Genomic DNA, 15,470 nt, shown 5'->3' with positions numbered 1-15,470 from the left:
CCTGTCACTCTCACGCAGAGAGAAGGCCACCATTAGGTGCGTCCCAGACTCCAGGCAGCACTGCGTTATGTTTGTACCCACGGTAGCAGGGTAGTTTTCAGAATGCCTCCATCCCCATCCCAATCCCTGGCCCATCCGGATCCCTGACCCATCCTCCAGCCACTGTCAGAGCGGACTGCGGGTGCCATGAAGCGGCATTAGCGGCAAATGGGAGACAGAGGCACCCACAAGCCTGCTGCTGCGCTCACATTGGCGTTTTCTGCAGCCTGGAGCTGGGTGGGCGAGGACCTGAGGCAGCCCTGCCAGGAGCAGACAGCCCTTTAGCTCGGTCTCAGGCATCAAAGGCATCCCCAGGCCACACAGTAGGTGTCTTTAAAGAAAGGGAACTGGTCTCATCTTGGCTGAGAAACACGTCCCCGGAGGAGAAGGGCTGAGCTGCTGGGGGTGTGAGGCCCAGAGCAGAGTCCAGAGCATCTGGGCTTAGGGACACCAGCCCCGCTCCCTAGGCCCTCCCTGCCTGGAGACTCGGCTTGGCTCAGAGGAAAGTGGACTCCCTAGCCAGCCGGAGCCCCAGACACTCAGAAACAAAAGGTGAAGAGAACAAGTGAGCACCGTGGGGAGCACCATGTTGCATGAACTCTGTTTCCTTATTTTCTGCGTTCTTGGTGCTCTGGCACCTTGGAGCCCTGCTGACTGGAGAGCGATGGGTGCTCCCAGGGTCAGTCAGTTCTTAGAGATGGCAAGGGGCTCACTGGGAGCCCACCTTTGATGTGCAAACCAACCAACCCAGAGCCCGTGCTGCCACTCGCCTATCTAGCTCTTACGGCCAGGAGGCAATGCTCCCTGCGTAATCATGCCAGGGCCCGGGACCAGATAACTCGAGATGGTCCCCACGCCCAGAGCCCACCAAAATGATCCACACTCGCCAGTTCTAAGCCTGCACACTCTGCCTTGTTGTCCCTTCAGACGCCACAGCAAAGACTCTGGCCGCACTCTTGCCTCACTCCTGCCTCTCGACAGACCCTGCTGATTCCCCAGGCCCCTCCCCCTGCCATGGCATGGCCCTTGGGAACTGTGAGTAACAAGCTATCTTTTTCATGGCAGCTGTCTCCTGATCTGCTGGCCTCACCATACCTGAATAACAAAACCTCTGTTTTAGAACACATCTCCCCATTGTCCATACCAGGCAGCTACCTTTTCCTTTGCTCTGAACTAGCAGACATTAACATGTTCTAAAACACACAACATACTCACTCACTCACTCACTCAATAAACTACTTGTCAGGCATGGCGTGGTGGCTCACGCTTGTAATCCCAGCACTTTGGGAGGCCAAGGTGGGCAGATCACTTGAGGTCAGGCATTTGAAACCAGCCTGGCCAACATGGTGAAACCCTGTCTCTACTAAAAATACAAAAATTAGCTGGGCATGGTGGCACATGCCTGTAATCCCAGCTACTCGGGAGATTGAAGCAGAATCACTGGAATCTGGGAGGCGGAGGTTGCAGTGAACCGAGATCGCGCCATTGCACTCCAGCCTAGGTGACAGAGTGAGACTCCGTCTCAATTAAAAAAAAAAAAAATTGCTTGTCAAAATAAGTGCTTCAAGGAAAACATGCATTTAAATCTAACAGGATTTTTGGAAACCCTGGATGGAGCCCACCCTGCTGACACGGCTTCCCAGAGCCTCCCTTTCCCGGGTGCTGGCTACTGAGACACAGTCAACACTAGGCCACCAGGAGCCCAAAGCTTAGAACTCAGCCATCGGGGGTATTGTTCTCTGGCTGTTTCAGGCTTGTCTCCTGCACAAAGCAGGAAATGTCTGGAAGGGAGGAACCAGACGTTATTTGCATGATGGACACAAAAGTTACGGAAAGGCTGAAAATACATGAAGCTGAGCCCCAGTCGTGTAATCACTCATTTGCTGTTCATTGATGAACTCACTAGCATTAGCTGATTTGTTATCTCTTCCAGCCAAAAGTGGGGCCCAGTCAAGCATCTTAGTGACGTGAGTCATCAAAACTTCCTCCTGGGTCTGCTTTGAGCCCCACCTTCTTCCTCCTGCAGCAGTGCTCTTAGCCTTGGGGCCCTGGGGCGGATGCCCGGACACTCCCCCAGCAGGCTGCTTTCCAGAGGCCACTGCGCTGCTCAGCTCCGGGGGCCGTCCTCCCTGAATCCCTCTAGGCCCAGCAGAGTGTTTGACCAGGGGCCTGACCAGAAGGGGAGATGCCACCTCCTGGGGGCTTGCACCCCAACCAGCACCACCGTCATGAGACACCCGGAGGCCAGCAGTCCCGGGGCCTGGGCGGAGAGCACACAGAAGCACCAGAGACTGCCTCGCCCTCAGGGAACATTCACGTTGATTTATGCTGAGAGCACCAGGACTTTGCCTATTTTTTTTCTTCTCAATCACTAAAAGACAAATTATTACCGCAGGGCAGAATTCATCTTGCTCTCTGAATGTACCAAGTGCTCATTCTCATCTGGAAGTTGGAAGCTTGAGTGACCATCCTCAGGTGCCGAGGCTCCCTGGGCCCATGCACATGCCCTGAGCGAGGTCCTGTCTCATAGGATGGGGGTGACAGAGCAGCCGGGGCTGGCCAGCACCCAACCAGGCTGCAGCCCCAACCCCAGGTCACCAAGCCATGGGGGTTTCCCTGTCACCGTCCAGAGTCACTATTTTAAAAATATACCCCCTTTTGAATCTCCTTTCTCCCTGTTTCATTATTTACCCCTTCAAGCTCTGAAATCTTGCCCTTTCGTCTTTGGATCCTTTCAGACGCTGCAGTCCTGGAACCGTTTGTCCAGTGTCCAGCTTCTCTCCTCAGAACCCGGGCTCTCCCAGAGGGCGGCTGCTCCCAGAGCCACGCCACTGTCAGGACAGCTCACCTCTCACAGCCCTGATGAGCACTCCTGCGAGAGCATGTACCTCGCTGATGCCCCACCAGCGCCCAGCCCTGTCCACAGGCGATGCTCACCTGTTTGTGAGGCTTTAGTCTTCCTGATACACAGAGCAGCAGCTCTGGGTGACTGGGATGGAGGCAGAAAAGGGAAAGGGGCACTTGACCGTGACATCCAAGGACACGCACCAGAGCTGCTTTGCTCCCCTGCCATCCTGTGAGGTGACAGCTGCCTGACCTGCTGAGTGACTCCAGGAGTCCTCCGGGAGCAGCACCTCCGGGAGAGCTGGGTCACTTGTCCAGGGCTCCTCTAGGCAGCGCTTGGTGATGGTGACGTAGGGAGAACAGGCAGATGGGTAATGAGCTTTTCCAGGCATGGATGAGAGTGGGGCGGACAGGGGGTGGCAGGCGGGCCTCACGGAATCCACAGCTGGGAGTAGAACGTCCTCAGATTGTGTGAACACTGCCTCATCATCCCAAATGCCTCTCTACTCACTGGCTACAGTGTCCGAAATCCCCCAAAGACCCATCCTCACAAACAAGGATGCCACACGCCAGGAGTCTTCTGTTTGGACACATCCAGCAGAAAAACGGGCACCAGGGCTGGACGGTTTTGGGTAGGAACTGGCAAAAGGAGAGGTGGGTGGGGGCTAGGGCAGGGCCTTGGAGCTAAAGGGGTTGGGGGAGGGACAGGCTCAGCCCCAGCTCTGTCCTCGCTCCACTGTGCCTTGGGCAGGCCCAGTCCTCAGCCTATCCATGCTCAAGACCCCAGAGGGCCTTCATCTCAAGGAGGTGTGATCCAGAGCCCTCCCATGATCCACAAGAGGGGCATACGCTGGCTGCTGTGCCTGGCCTCAGCCTCATCTCCTATCTGCCAGAGACAGGCTCCTGTGGCTCTGCCTCCTGCCATCCAGCCCCGCAGGCCTCTCAGATTCCCTCGAACACACCGCAGGCTCCCTCCTGGGGCCTGGCCTCTCCAGCTCTCAGAAGGGTCTGAGCAGAGGCATCCACACAGCCCCTCTCCTCATCACCCAATGAACTGACCCCTCACTCTGCCTCCAACGGCATCACCACCACCTGACCTGACAATGAAAACACGTTTCCCATCGAAACAAAGCAGACTCTAAGGACAAACACTATGTGACTCTATTTCTATGAGGTCCCTGGAGTTATCGCATTCGTAGAAAGTAGAACGGTGCTTGCCAGGGGCTGGGGCCAGGGGAGTCGGGAGTTAGGGCTTAGAGGAGACAGTTTCAGCTGTGGGTGATGGAAGAAATGGCAGGTGGGAATGCCTACACAATAATGGGAATGCATACGTGAAATGGCGAAGATGGTAAATTCGTGTTATGTACATCTGACCACAGTTAAAATCCTCTCATTCATCTGCCCACCCTCACCAGCCCGTGTGCCCCCGAGGGTGCACGTGTCTCTCACTCACTGCTGCCCCTAGTATGGAAACAGCAGCTGGCACAAAGACCCTGAGGACGCATTGTTAACCCTGGAAGACGGATGCTTTTATACTATTCTCCCTACTTCTGTATTCTTTTGAAAATTTCTGGCCAGGTGTGGTGGCTCACACCTGTCATCCTAGCACTTTGGGAGGCCAACATGGAGGATCGCTTGAGCCCTGCAGTTCGAGACCACCCTGGGCAACACAGGGAAACTCTCTTTTTAAAAATAAATTTAATAAGTAAAAAAGAAAATTTCTATTGGAAAAAGACAAACATATATTGGGATATTTCAGGGCAAAACCAATCGAGATACCAGCAGCCAGGTCAGCAGATGGGCACCAGACGCAGTGTGAGGACTATGAGGGGTGAGGAGGAGCAGGGGGAGCTGGATGGGGGCAGGATAAACCACAGGCTTCTCAGCCCTGTCCTCTGCTGAGGTGAAGAGCACGAGATAGTCCCCGCAGGGCCACACTCAGCCAAGGGTGGGAGAGCCATGGCACATGGTATTGGGGTGACCTGAATGTTCTGGGCCAGGAAGGATGCTGGCGTTCTGGTCAGGAAGCCATTGCATAGTCATGTGGCATGGGCTCATGGAAGGGGAGGTGGGTATAAGGTGCAAGCGTCCTCAGAGGATGTGGTCTCCAGTCTTACTGGGACCCTGGGCACGCAAGGATGAAACACCAGCTTCCTGACACACTCCTTGCACTCCTGGCTCCAGTGCTGGCCTGCAGAAAGGAGCCTTTAAGACGCTAAATGGTTTTTATTTAATTACTGTCCTATAATTGCAGAGGGTGAAAGTGCTACTACAGTTATTGCTCTTTGATCTGATTAATATAATCCTTTCCTAATCTTCCTTCTACATTTTTATTATTGTTGCCACACACCCTTTGTCGACATAATCTGGATTTCTCTTTGCCAAAGAGGCCGAAAGAAAGGCTTAGCCAAGCTCGTCACTTGTCTATCGCCTGGAGCCTGAAAGCTGGAGTGGGGAGCTTCCCTTCTGTGCCAGACACAGCCTCCCTGCCTGGCTCTGCAGCCAGAGAGGGGTAGGGGCTGAGTGCTTCTGGGTCAGAGCTTCCAGGGGGCTGTCACAAGGCTGGCGGGTGAACATTTCCAGCGAGTGTCATGGGCTTTCCAGTGGAAATGCCATCTACAGCAATTACAAATGGACCTGGTGACTCTGGGGCTGCGGGCCTTGATTTGATGGTTGTGGGGAGAGCTGTGTGTGTGTGTGCACAGGTACATGACATGTGTGTGCGGATGTATATCTCTTGACCTGGGGAACCGCAGGGAAGCCCCCGGATGAAACAGGGTGCACCTTGTCCCCGGGGGAGCAGCTCCACGCTGAGTTAAGGTAGAGGAGCCTGCGGTTCCTGGATAAGACACAGCCACAGAGGACACCCAATGGATGGGAGGGACCTGTGCTGACTGCCTAGGTGGGTGTCCCGTGGAGAGGAGGGACGAGAAGTCAAAGACAGGGATTTCATGACCCTCACAGAAGCTTTCTCAGGGAGAAGAGGTCTCATCTAAGATTTTTGTTTGTTTTTGAGACAGTGTCTCGCTCTGTCTTCCAGGCTGGAGTGCAGTGGTGCAATCTGGGCCCACTTCAACCTCTGCCTTGTGGGCTCAAGTGATCCTCCCACCTTACCCTCCCCAGTAGCTGGGACTGAAGGTGCACACCACCACACCCAACTATTTTTTTTGTAGAGAAGGGGTTTTGCCATGTTGCCCAAGTTGGTCTCAAACTCCTGGGCTTAAGCACTCCTCTACCTGCCTCAACCTACTAAAGTGTTGGGATCACAGGCAAGAGCCACAGCAACTGGCTTTTTTTTTTTTTTTTGAGACAGGGTCTAGTTCTGTCACCCAGGCTGGAGTGCAGTGGCATGATCACTGCTCACTGCAACCTTGACCTCCCCAGGCTTAAGCAATCCTCCCAACTCAGCCTTCCAATTAGCTGGGGCTACTGACATGCACCACTAAGCCTGGCTAGTTGTATTTTTTGTAGAGATGGGGTTTTGCCACATTGTCCAGGCTGGTCCCAAACTCCTGGGCTCAAGCGATCTATGCACCTCCGCCTCCCAAAGTGCTGGGATGACAGGCACGAGCCACTGAACCCAGCCCTGAGATTCCTTTAGCTCCAGGAATAACTGTATGAAGGAGAGGGCGTTGCTGAGAGGGAATTTAAAACACAAAACCCTGAAGCAATCCTTCCTGGCGAACAGGGAGTGACCCTGGGCTGGAACATTTTCCAGCCATGACAGAGCCAGGGATTTTTATGGAGAAGCTGTGATACTACAAGGCCTCGGGTTAGAGCTACAGACCGAGCTCCTGAGACATCGCCCCTGTCCACGAGCAGCCAGGAGATCACAGAAAAGGCACCCAGGGTGGTTTTTCTTTTCTTTTTTTTTCTGAGACAGAGTCTCACTGTTATCACCTGGGCTGGAGTGCAAATGGCACAATCTCGGCTCACTGCAACCTTTGCCTCCCGGGTTTCAGCAATTCTCCTGTCTCAGTCTCCTGAGTAGCTGGGATTACAGGCACCTGCCAACACGCCCGGCCAATTTTTGTATTTTTAGTAGAGACAAGGTTTCATCATGTTGACCAGGTTGATCTCAAACTCCTGACCTCAGGTGATCCACATGCCTTGGCCTCCCAAAGTGCTGGGATTACAGTTGTAAGCCACCGCGCCCGGCCCTCAGAGTGGTTTTCTAGACAGTGATCATTCAGCTGGGTCTTGAGAAATGGGTAAGGTTTAGACAGGCGCAGGCTTGGGAGGGAGGGTTTGGTCAACACTCTTGGACTGTTTTTCCTCACTCAGTGTATCCACACCCAACACTGTCTGTGCAGCACAGGGCTCCCGCCTCCCACCCAGCCTAGCTCTTGGCTCTTCTCACTGGGACACTAACCCAAGTCAGACATACTATTCACCCAGGTCCCTGGGCTCCTGCCGCCTAAGAGGAGCCGCAGCCTGAGCAGGGGCTGTGGTCTCTAGCTGCTTCCCAAATTCCAGAGGAAGGCTCTGGAGGGACCTCCGATTTTCTCGACCCTGTGGTCAGAGCTGGCATCTGCATCCAGGCTCTTACAAAACTTGGTTGAGATGCAAATATTATTTTTGATCTCAGAAGCGTAGGAGACAGGATGACAGCCAACCGTTAAACACAAGTGAGGAAGCCACTGTCTGGCACATAATAGGCTCTTAATAATGGGCCTGTCCATCCCCATTAGCAAAACCAGATTTTTAGTTAATAACAGGTTCTGGTTTAATTCTACAGTATATAAGTGTTTATTACTTTATTACTTAAATAAGAGTCATCTTTTTAGACCATGTCAATGAGCCTCCCGTCTAGGATTCCATCCCTCCTCTTCCTGCTCAGGGCTGGGCGTCCTATTTCTGTGCACAGTCACTTTTTTTTTTTTTTTTTTTTGAGGGTCTTGCTCTGACTCCCAGGCTGGAGTGCAGTGATATGGTTAGAAATCACTGTAGCCTTCACATCCCAGGCTCAAGCGATCTTCCCACTTCAGCTTTCTGAGTAGCTGGGGCCATGGGTGTGCACCACCATGCCTGCCTAATTTTTTATTTTTTTTGTAGAGAGGGGTCTCATGACGTTGCCCAGGCTGGTTTTGCAACTCCGAGGCTCAAGCAATCCTCCCACCTCAACCTCCCAAAGTGCTGGGAATGCAGGCTTGAGCCACCGTGCCTGGCCTATACTCACCTACATGTGATCCCCCCGCCTTAGCCTCCTGAGTAGCTGGGACTCTACTTGATTAGACGTTGCTCTCTAGTTCTCTTTATGAGACTTTCTTCTTCACAAGATTGAACACCCTCTGGGTTCAAGAACTGCTGCCTCTTTCACCTGCTCCCCCCAAGGACTCAGCACGCTCTGAGCCTGCAGAGGCTCCCAGGAGTGCTGGCTGAAATGGATGTAGCAAGAAATACAGGCAGATTTTAAATTTATCTTTTTCTTTTTATGCTCTTCCAGTTTTCATTTACAGTTCAGAAGTTTTGCCAAAGTCACCTCCCTGTTACACATAGTGACAATATTTTTCCACTTAACACATCACATTCCAGTCAGGGGACATGGCTTCATGTACCCCCGAGCCTCATCTTTACTCATCCCCTGGGTTGTGTCTCCCCAGCCCTGGTGAAACTGAGCCGATAAATGATAGCACTGGCCTGGGGGTTCTGCTGTTCCATCTTGCAGTGGGCTCTTCAGAAATAACCTATGCCATGCAAGCAGTAATGCCAGAAATGGGCCAACTCTGATTTCTTTTTTTTTTAGACAGGGTCTAGTTTTGTCACCCAGGTTGGAGTATAGTGGCCTGATCGCAACTCACTGTAGCCTCGACCTCCTGAGCTCAAGGCAGCCTCCCATCTCAGCCTCCTGAGTAGCTGGGACTACAAGCATGTGCCACCATGCTTGGCTAATTTTTTAATTTTTTTGTAGAGACAAGGTCTCACTATGTTGCCCAGCCTTGTCTCAAACTCCTGGGTTCAAGTGATTATTCCTCCTTGGCCTCCCGAAGTCCTGGGATTATCGGCCCAGACTAAATCTGATTTTTTTTTTTTTTTTTTTTAGGCCGAGTCTTGCTCTGTTGTCCAGGCTGAAGTGCAGTGGTGTGACCTGGGCTCATTGCAACCTCTACCTCCCGGGTTCAAGCGATTCTCCTGTCTCAGTCTCCCAAGTAGCTGGGCCTATAGGTGCATGCCACCATGCCCAGTTAATTTTTTGTAGTTTTGGTAAAGACAGGTTTTCACCATCTTGGCCAGGCTGATCTCAAACTCCTGACCTCAGGTGATCCGCCTGTCTTGGTCTCCCAAAGTGCTGGGATTACAGGCATGAGTCAACACGCCCGGCCTCTCTGATTCTTAATAAATGAAATCTGCCATCTAATTTTGAGTGGGCAGGTCTTAACCAGGTGTGGAGCTAAGAAAGCTTTGGAATTGACCTGTGTGGCTGCAGACAGACAAGGGCAAAACCCACTCCAAGTCTGCAGGTCCTTGGAAATACTGAACCACACATGCTTCACCACCTGTTCCATTTGCCCAGACCCCAACCCCCTGCACATGAAGGAGCTGCAGAAGTTGCCAGAGACCAGGGAGACCACAATGCAAGCTTCTCCCTATGGGGCGCAAATTAGGCAGGTGTTTCCCCTCCCACATTAGCCCATGATCTGTCAGATTACCCCGCTACAGAACCTGGGAAGAAGACCTCTTTCTTCCTGACCTCCAATAGATTCCTCTAAACACGCACGTTTCATTTTTAACCGCTGAAAACAACAGTGCCAATCCACTCTTACTTTTCCCTGAGCCACAGTTTTTGCATAAATGAATGACAATCCAATCCATCACTAGCCTCCCGGGGCCAGGTGAGGCAAGAAAGGAAACAGCTTCGGAAAGAGTATCGTCAGGCGGCTCTCCACAACAGCACTGCTAACAGCAAGGAAACACTTCCCACGTATTCCTCTAACCACTGCCTGACGTTCTACCCCCGCTGGAAGGGAGTGGCTGGCAACAGCTACTGCTTAGGAGGGTGTGCACACACGCCGTGGGGTTCCCTCCCAAGGACAGACCACCAGGGGCTCGGGAATGGGCAGAGTCCTACCGAAAAGGCCATGGGGCTCCGACTGGCGCCTCTCCGTGCTTCGATTTTGGTCCTTGTGTTTCTTGTTGCTCCTGAGACTCCCAAAGCGCCTCATGGGTAGCTGTGGCCACAGCAGTGGCGACAGGTGAACATATCAGGGCCCACAGAACCGGTGTCAGCCCCAGGTGGCAGCGAGCCAGAGGAGCATCAGCCCGACAGGCACGGGGCACCCCAAAAGCTCACAGTGGCAGCCTGTGCTCAGGTGACAACCCGGGTCCAAGCGTCCTCACCAGGGGGTCTTCAGGGCGACCTCACCGCAGCCCCAGAGTCTGTGAGGCGCCAGGGCGTGGAGCCGTCCTGACCGGGCTGCACCTCCGGCCACAGCAGCTGGAGCGTCAGCTCGGCTGTCCTTAAGTAGCAAGAAGCTGCCGGAAGCGCAAACAGACCTTCGCAGGGGATTTGTTGATGTAGTTAAGGTCAGCTGCTCACTGATACTCTCCAGGGCTTTTTTTTTTTTTCTCCTTAAAATTAAAAAAAAGGAGGGAAGACCAGATAGGCAAAGGAGGCACAAGCCTGCAAGTCATGTGCAGCCGTGCATGATGTCTCTTTAAACAGACTGTAAAAGGAAACCACCCTGGGCAGACAATTCTTGGCACCAATTGGCCGGAGCACATTCCCATTGTGACATGACATCACACAACTATTTTGATTCATGGGTTCCAGGGCCCCACGGGGTCAGAAGGCTCCGGCTGCTGCTGGGTGGAGAAGCCACACAAGTCCCTGGGCTGGAAATTGCTGCATCTACTTTGACTCACGGTTCCACTCAATGGAAGCAGCAGCGCCGTCTTCAAGGAGGGGATACGGCTGCCCGACTGGAATTTAACAGAAGGCCTTCAGCAAATGCGTAATTTGAGCTCTGGACTTGCTGAGAATTGCAGCATGACAGAGCTGGAAGAGATTTTAGAGAGATCTAGTCCAACTCCCTTCTATGACAGATGGGGAAACAGGCTCGGGACAGGGAGGTGACTTCCCCAAGATCCTGTGGCCAATGGTAGAACCAGGACTGGCGTTTTAATCTCCTTGACTCCTAAGCCAAACCGCTGATCAAATAAAACCTAAAACATTTATAATTTGTATATGTTTTGCAACTAATAAAACAAACTTTGGAAGCACAAGACAGAAAAAAAAATCCTCAACTTTTTGGCTGATAGCCTCACTAAAGTTGTCTGCTTTGCTACTAACCAGCTTTGTGACCATCAGAAAGTTATTTCCCATTTCTGAACCTCAGTTTCCCCCTTAGTGAACTAAGACAAGACCAGGTCGTTTTAGGATTTAGTCTAGGACCACGCACAGTGGCTCACGCCTGTAATCTCAGCACTTTGGGAGGCTGAGGTGGGAGGATGGCTTGAGCCTAGGAGTTCAAGACCAGCCAGGGCAACATAATGAAACCCACATCTCTATTTTAAAAAAAAAGGAGAGAGAGAGAGAGATTTAGCCTAGTTCCAACAGTCTGAACCTCTCACGGTAATTGATTCTTCTCAAATGACTATGCACACGAGGAGGAGACGATGTCAGACCAGTTAAATAACCCCCGAGCTAAAGATTAGTAGCCCCGGTTCTCCTGGCCGCCCATTAGGGTGGGATAACCTCCCAAAACGGCAACGCCATCAGTTTCTTCAGTGGAATTGTTATTATCTACGGTTCATCCGAAAACGAGGGGATGGGGTGTGGGGTGGAAGCACCCCAGCAACTTGCCACTGGAGCCCAGGCCTCCTCAGGAACCACGGGTCCAGCCTCCCAACTTGGGTCTGGCTGCTTTTCATGCCTTTTCTCTCGCCTCTTTCATTTGCAGGGCTCAGTGCCACCGGAGTTGTTGGCCCAGTCACTGCAGATGCCTGATGAGATAAAGATGGCTCCAGGCTAGGACAGTAGGAGGGAGACCAAGGGAAGTCTTCGATTCTATCCCTGTGAGATGAACCCCTGGAATCTCAGCTCCCACCCTAGATCTGCCACTCCCATGGGGCTTCCATCCACAGAAGCCAGAGACGCCTCAGATCTGCCATTCCCACAGGGTTAGCATCCACAGAAGCCAGGGATGTCCCAGATCTGCCACTCCCAATGGGGCCCAGCATCTACAGAAGCCAGGGACATCCCAGATCTGCCACTCCCACGAGGCCTCCACCCACAGAGGCCAAAGATGCTCCAGATCTGCCATTCCCACAGGGCCAGCATCCACAGAAGTCAGACATGTTCCAGAGCTGCCATTCCCACGGGGCCACCATCCACAGAAGTCAGAGATACCCAGATCTGCCACTCCTATGGGGCCAGCATCCACAGAAATCAGACATGTCCCAGATCTGCCATTCCCATGGGGCCACCATCCACAGAAGTCAGAGATATCCACATCTGCCACTCCCATGGGGCCAGCATTCACAGAAGTCAGACATGTCCCAGATCTGCCATTCCCATGGGGCCACCATCCACAGAAGTCAGAGATACCCACATCTGCCACTCCCACAGGCCCAGCATTCACAGAAACCAGACGTGTCCCAGATCTGCCACTCCCATGGGGCCACCATTCACAGAAGTCAAACATGTCCCAGAGCTGCCACTCCCATGGGGCCACCACCCACAGAAGTCAGAGATACCCAGATCTGCCACTCCCATGGGGCCACCATCCACAGAAGCCAGAGATGCCCAGATCTGCCACTGCCATGGGGCCTCCATCCACAGGGGACACACTCCAGCTCCCAAGAAGCCTGGTCGGCCCTGGCATGGCTCCTGTGTGGCTGGAGCTGGTTCTAGCACTTCAGATGCCATTGACTGGTAGAGCAACTGCTCACATGATTGGACCTGACCCATTCTGTCGAGATGTGTGAGTCTGTCCTTCCCCGCCTAGGGGACCTGGCCCATCTCTGTCTAGAGTGACCTCATAGTCATACCATTGCTTAGCAGATCAAGAAACTACGGTCTCAACTTTTCTCGTGCAATTTCTACCAAATGGACCAAGTGACAACTGTCTACTTGGTGCTGTGCTGAATGTTGTAAGGTCAGGAAGTCCTACAAGGCATGACCCAGCCTTCATTCATTCATTCATTATATTGAGACAGAATTTTGCTCTTGTTGCCCAGGCTGGAGTGCAATGGCACAATCTGCAGCCTCCGTCTCCTGGGTTCAAGTGATCCTCCCACCTCAGCCTCACAAGTGGCTGGGACTACAGGTGCACGCCACCACACCCAGGTAATTTTTGTATTTTTTGTGGACATGGGGTTTTGCCATGTTGCCCAGCCTGGTCTCAAACTCCTGTGGATGGTGGCCCCATGGGAGTGGCCTTAAGTGATCCACCTGCCTCGGCCTCCCGAAGTGCTGGGATTACAGGTGTGAGCCACCACACCTGGCTGGAATTTTCTAACCTACCCGCTTTCGTTTACACCATTTGCCCTGCCTCCTAAGCCCGTGGTTTTCAGCTCTGCCTGCTGAAACCCTGTAAAACCCTTACAGCCCAATTCAGAGACCATGCCTTCCCCCAAGTGAAACCTCCCTCATCACTCCCCAAAGAAGGGACTTTTCCCTCCTTTGAAAGACTTTAGCTCTTCAACTCTATATGTGAATGTGGCCCTTACCACAGAGAAGACTGGGAACCCCAAAAAGGTAGGGGCCCAGGCCTCACTCATCGTGAGGATCTCCCAAGCCTCCAGCAAGGCATCTACTTTGGGAGGCACTGGACAGTCACCCTGAACCCCTGCAGTCCCTCCAGCTGCCCCTGCTCCCTGGTGGAGCCAACTGGAGGGGATACATGGCCAGGCTCCTCCCAGGCTGCTGGTTAGCTGCAGCCAACAGTGGGCACAGCAGACGCCAGAGGGAGGGAGGAGCTGAGGCTGTCATAGCCCCCTACATCCCTGCAGAGTCACTCTGGCCTCACTGCGTCATCTCCCAAGGGAAGAATTCAGCTCCTCTCACAGAAACCCTTCCCCAGCCTTCTGTCTTGGGTCAGGGACCCTCTCCTTCATCGTTCGGGCACAGCACTGGCAGCAGCCCTGCTGATACGAACCCGAGTTACTGCACCAGCCCTGGGGGTTCCTGGCAGCCTGCCCACACCTTTGAGAGTAGTGTCTTTACTCAGTTCTCCTCCAATGATCCAAAAAGTTCAGTGTGCCTCCTTTCTCCTGCTGGGACTGATAGATATGGGGATCAGATATTTGTAGCACGGATGCATGAATGAACACACAAAATAGGTCTTGCTCTCAGTGACTTTGCGAATGAGCCGGAGACAAAGATAAACAATGCTAAATGCATGCAAAAGCTGTTAAGTATGTGAGCCGTGGCTGCAAGTGTCGCCAGCTCAAAGGAAGGAGAGGAGAAGGCCTGTGTGGCCCTGCCTGGAGAAGGGGAACTTGAGATGGGCCTTCGGGGTTGGAGGGTGTGAAGAAGAGGGGAGAACCCAGGCCAGACCAAATCAACACCTGGAGTGGGGGACCCCAGCCTTCAGAAACAAGCCACAAAATCTACCGCCAGCTGGGTCCTCGATATACTGTTGGATTATTTCTGTTGTTAAATACAGTAGCCCAAACTTACTGTGATTAAATTCTGGAAGTAGGTAAGTTTAGGAGTTTCATGTTTAGATGTCTTTTTCTTTTCTTTCTAAAAAATCAGCTTCTAACAAAAATTGTTTTCTCAAGTTAAAAATAAAATAACACCCAGTGCGGTGGCTTACACCTGTAATCCCAGCACTTTGGGAGGCTGAGGCTGAGGCGGGAGGATTGCTTGAGCCCGGGAGGTCGAGGCTCTAGAGAGCCATGATCCTGCCACTGCACATCAGCCTGGGTGACAGAGTGCGACCCTGTCTCAAAAAATAAAACAAAACAAAACAAAATAAAATAAAACAAAGCAAAACATCTTTATGAAAAGACCTGAACAAGTATCCCAATAAGAAAGAGGCAGATTTGATTAAAAGGAAAATGAAGAGGTTTTGTTTAAGCCAGTGTACTATTCTTACACTATATAATACAACGGACAGCAAGAACATTTCAAGGCCGGTTGCGGTGGCTCACACCTATAATCCCAGCACTTTGGGAGGCCGAGGCAGGCAGATCACCTGAGGTTGGGAGTTCAAGACCAGCCTGACCAACACGCGTCTCTACTAAAAATACAAAATTAGCTGGGCATGGTGGCACATGCCTGTAATCCCAGCTATTAAGGAGGCTGAGGCAGGAGAATCACTTGAACTGGGAGGTGGAGGTTGTGGTGAGCCGAGATCGTGCCATTGCACTCCAGCCTGGGCAACAAGACCAAAACTCTGTCTCAAAAAAAACAAAAACAAAAACAAAAACAAACAAAACAAAACAAAAAAAGAACATTTCAAAGTTTAGTGACTGAAGGTAAATGTATTTAAATTTGTGTGGAAAATAACCAGCAACTTAGGCAGGCCTGATGGTTCCGTGCTTGAGTTTAAATGGTCATTCATTCAACAGGTAGTTATTAAACCTCTAGCAAGTGTACAGGGCAGTTGTTGATTGAAGGGATGAGGTACTACAAATAA

At 52.2% G+C, this 15,470-nt stretch overlaps 1 protein-coding gene across 4 annotated transcripts in view; it reads right to left on the bottom strand.

The window, feature by feature from the left end:
• Positions 1–15,470, bottom strand: part of PRKAG2 (protein kinase AMP-activated non-catalytic subunit gamma 2) — a 323,078-nt gene that overhangs the window by 183,544 nt on the left and 124,064 nt on the right. Inside the window, exon 1 of one of the 4 annotated variants that reach the window (XM_033193600.1) lies at positions 9,953–10,920. The exons of the other annotated variants lie outside the window; for them this stretch is intronic. Coding sequence (XP_033049491.1) covers positions 9,953–10,046 — 94 coding nt within the window. The 5' untranslated portion in view covers positions 10,047–10,920. Of the gene's footprint in view, positions 1–9,952; positions 10,921–15,470 lie in introns of those variants that run through there. 4 annotated transcript variants of the gene reach the window in all.

The sequence above is a fragment of the Trachypithecus francoisi genome, unplaced genomic scaffold (assembly GCF_009764315.1).
Source record: "Trachypithecus francoisi isolate TF-2019V2 unplaced genomic scaffold, Tfra_2.0 Lachesis_group4, whole genome shotgun sequence".
Lineage (NCBI taxonomy): Eukaryota > Metazoa > Chordata > Mammalia > Primates > Cercopithecidae > Trachypithecus > Trachypithecus francoisi.
Note: the sequence above shows the minus strand (reverse complement) of the source record. Positions and strands in the feature narration are given on the sequence as shown.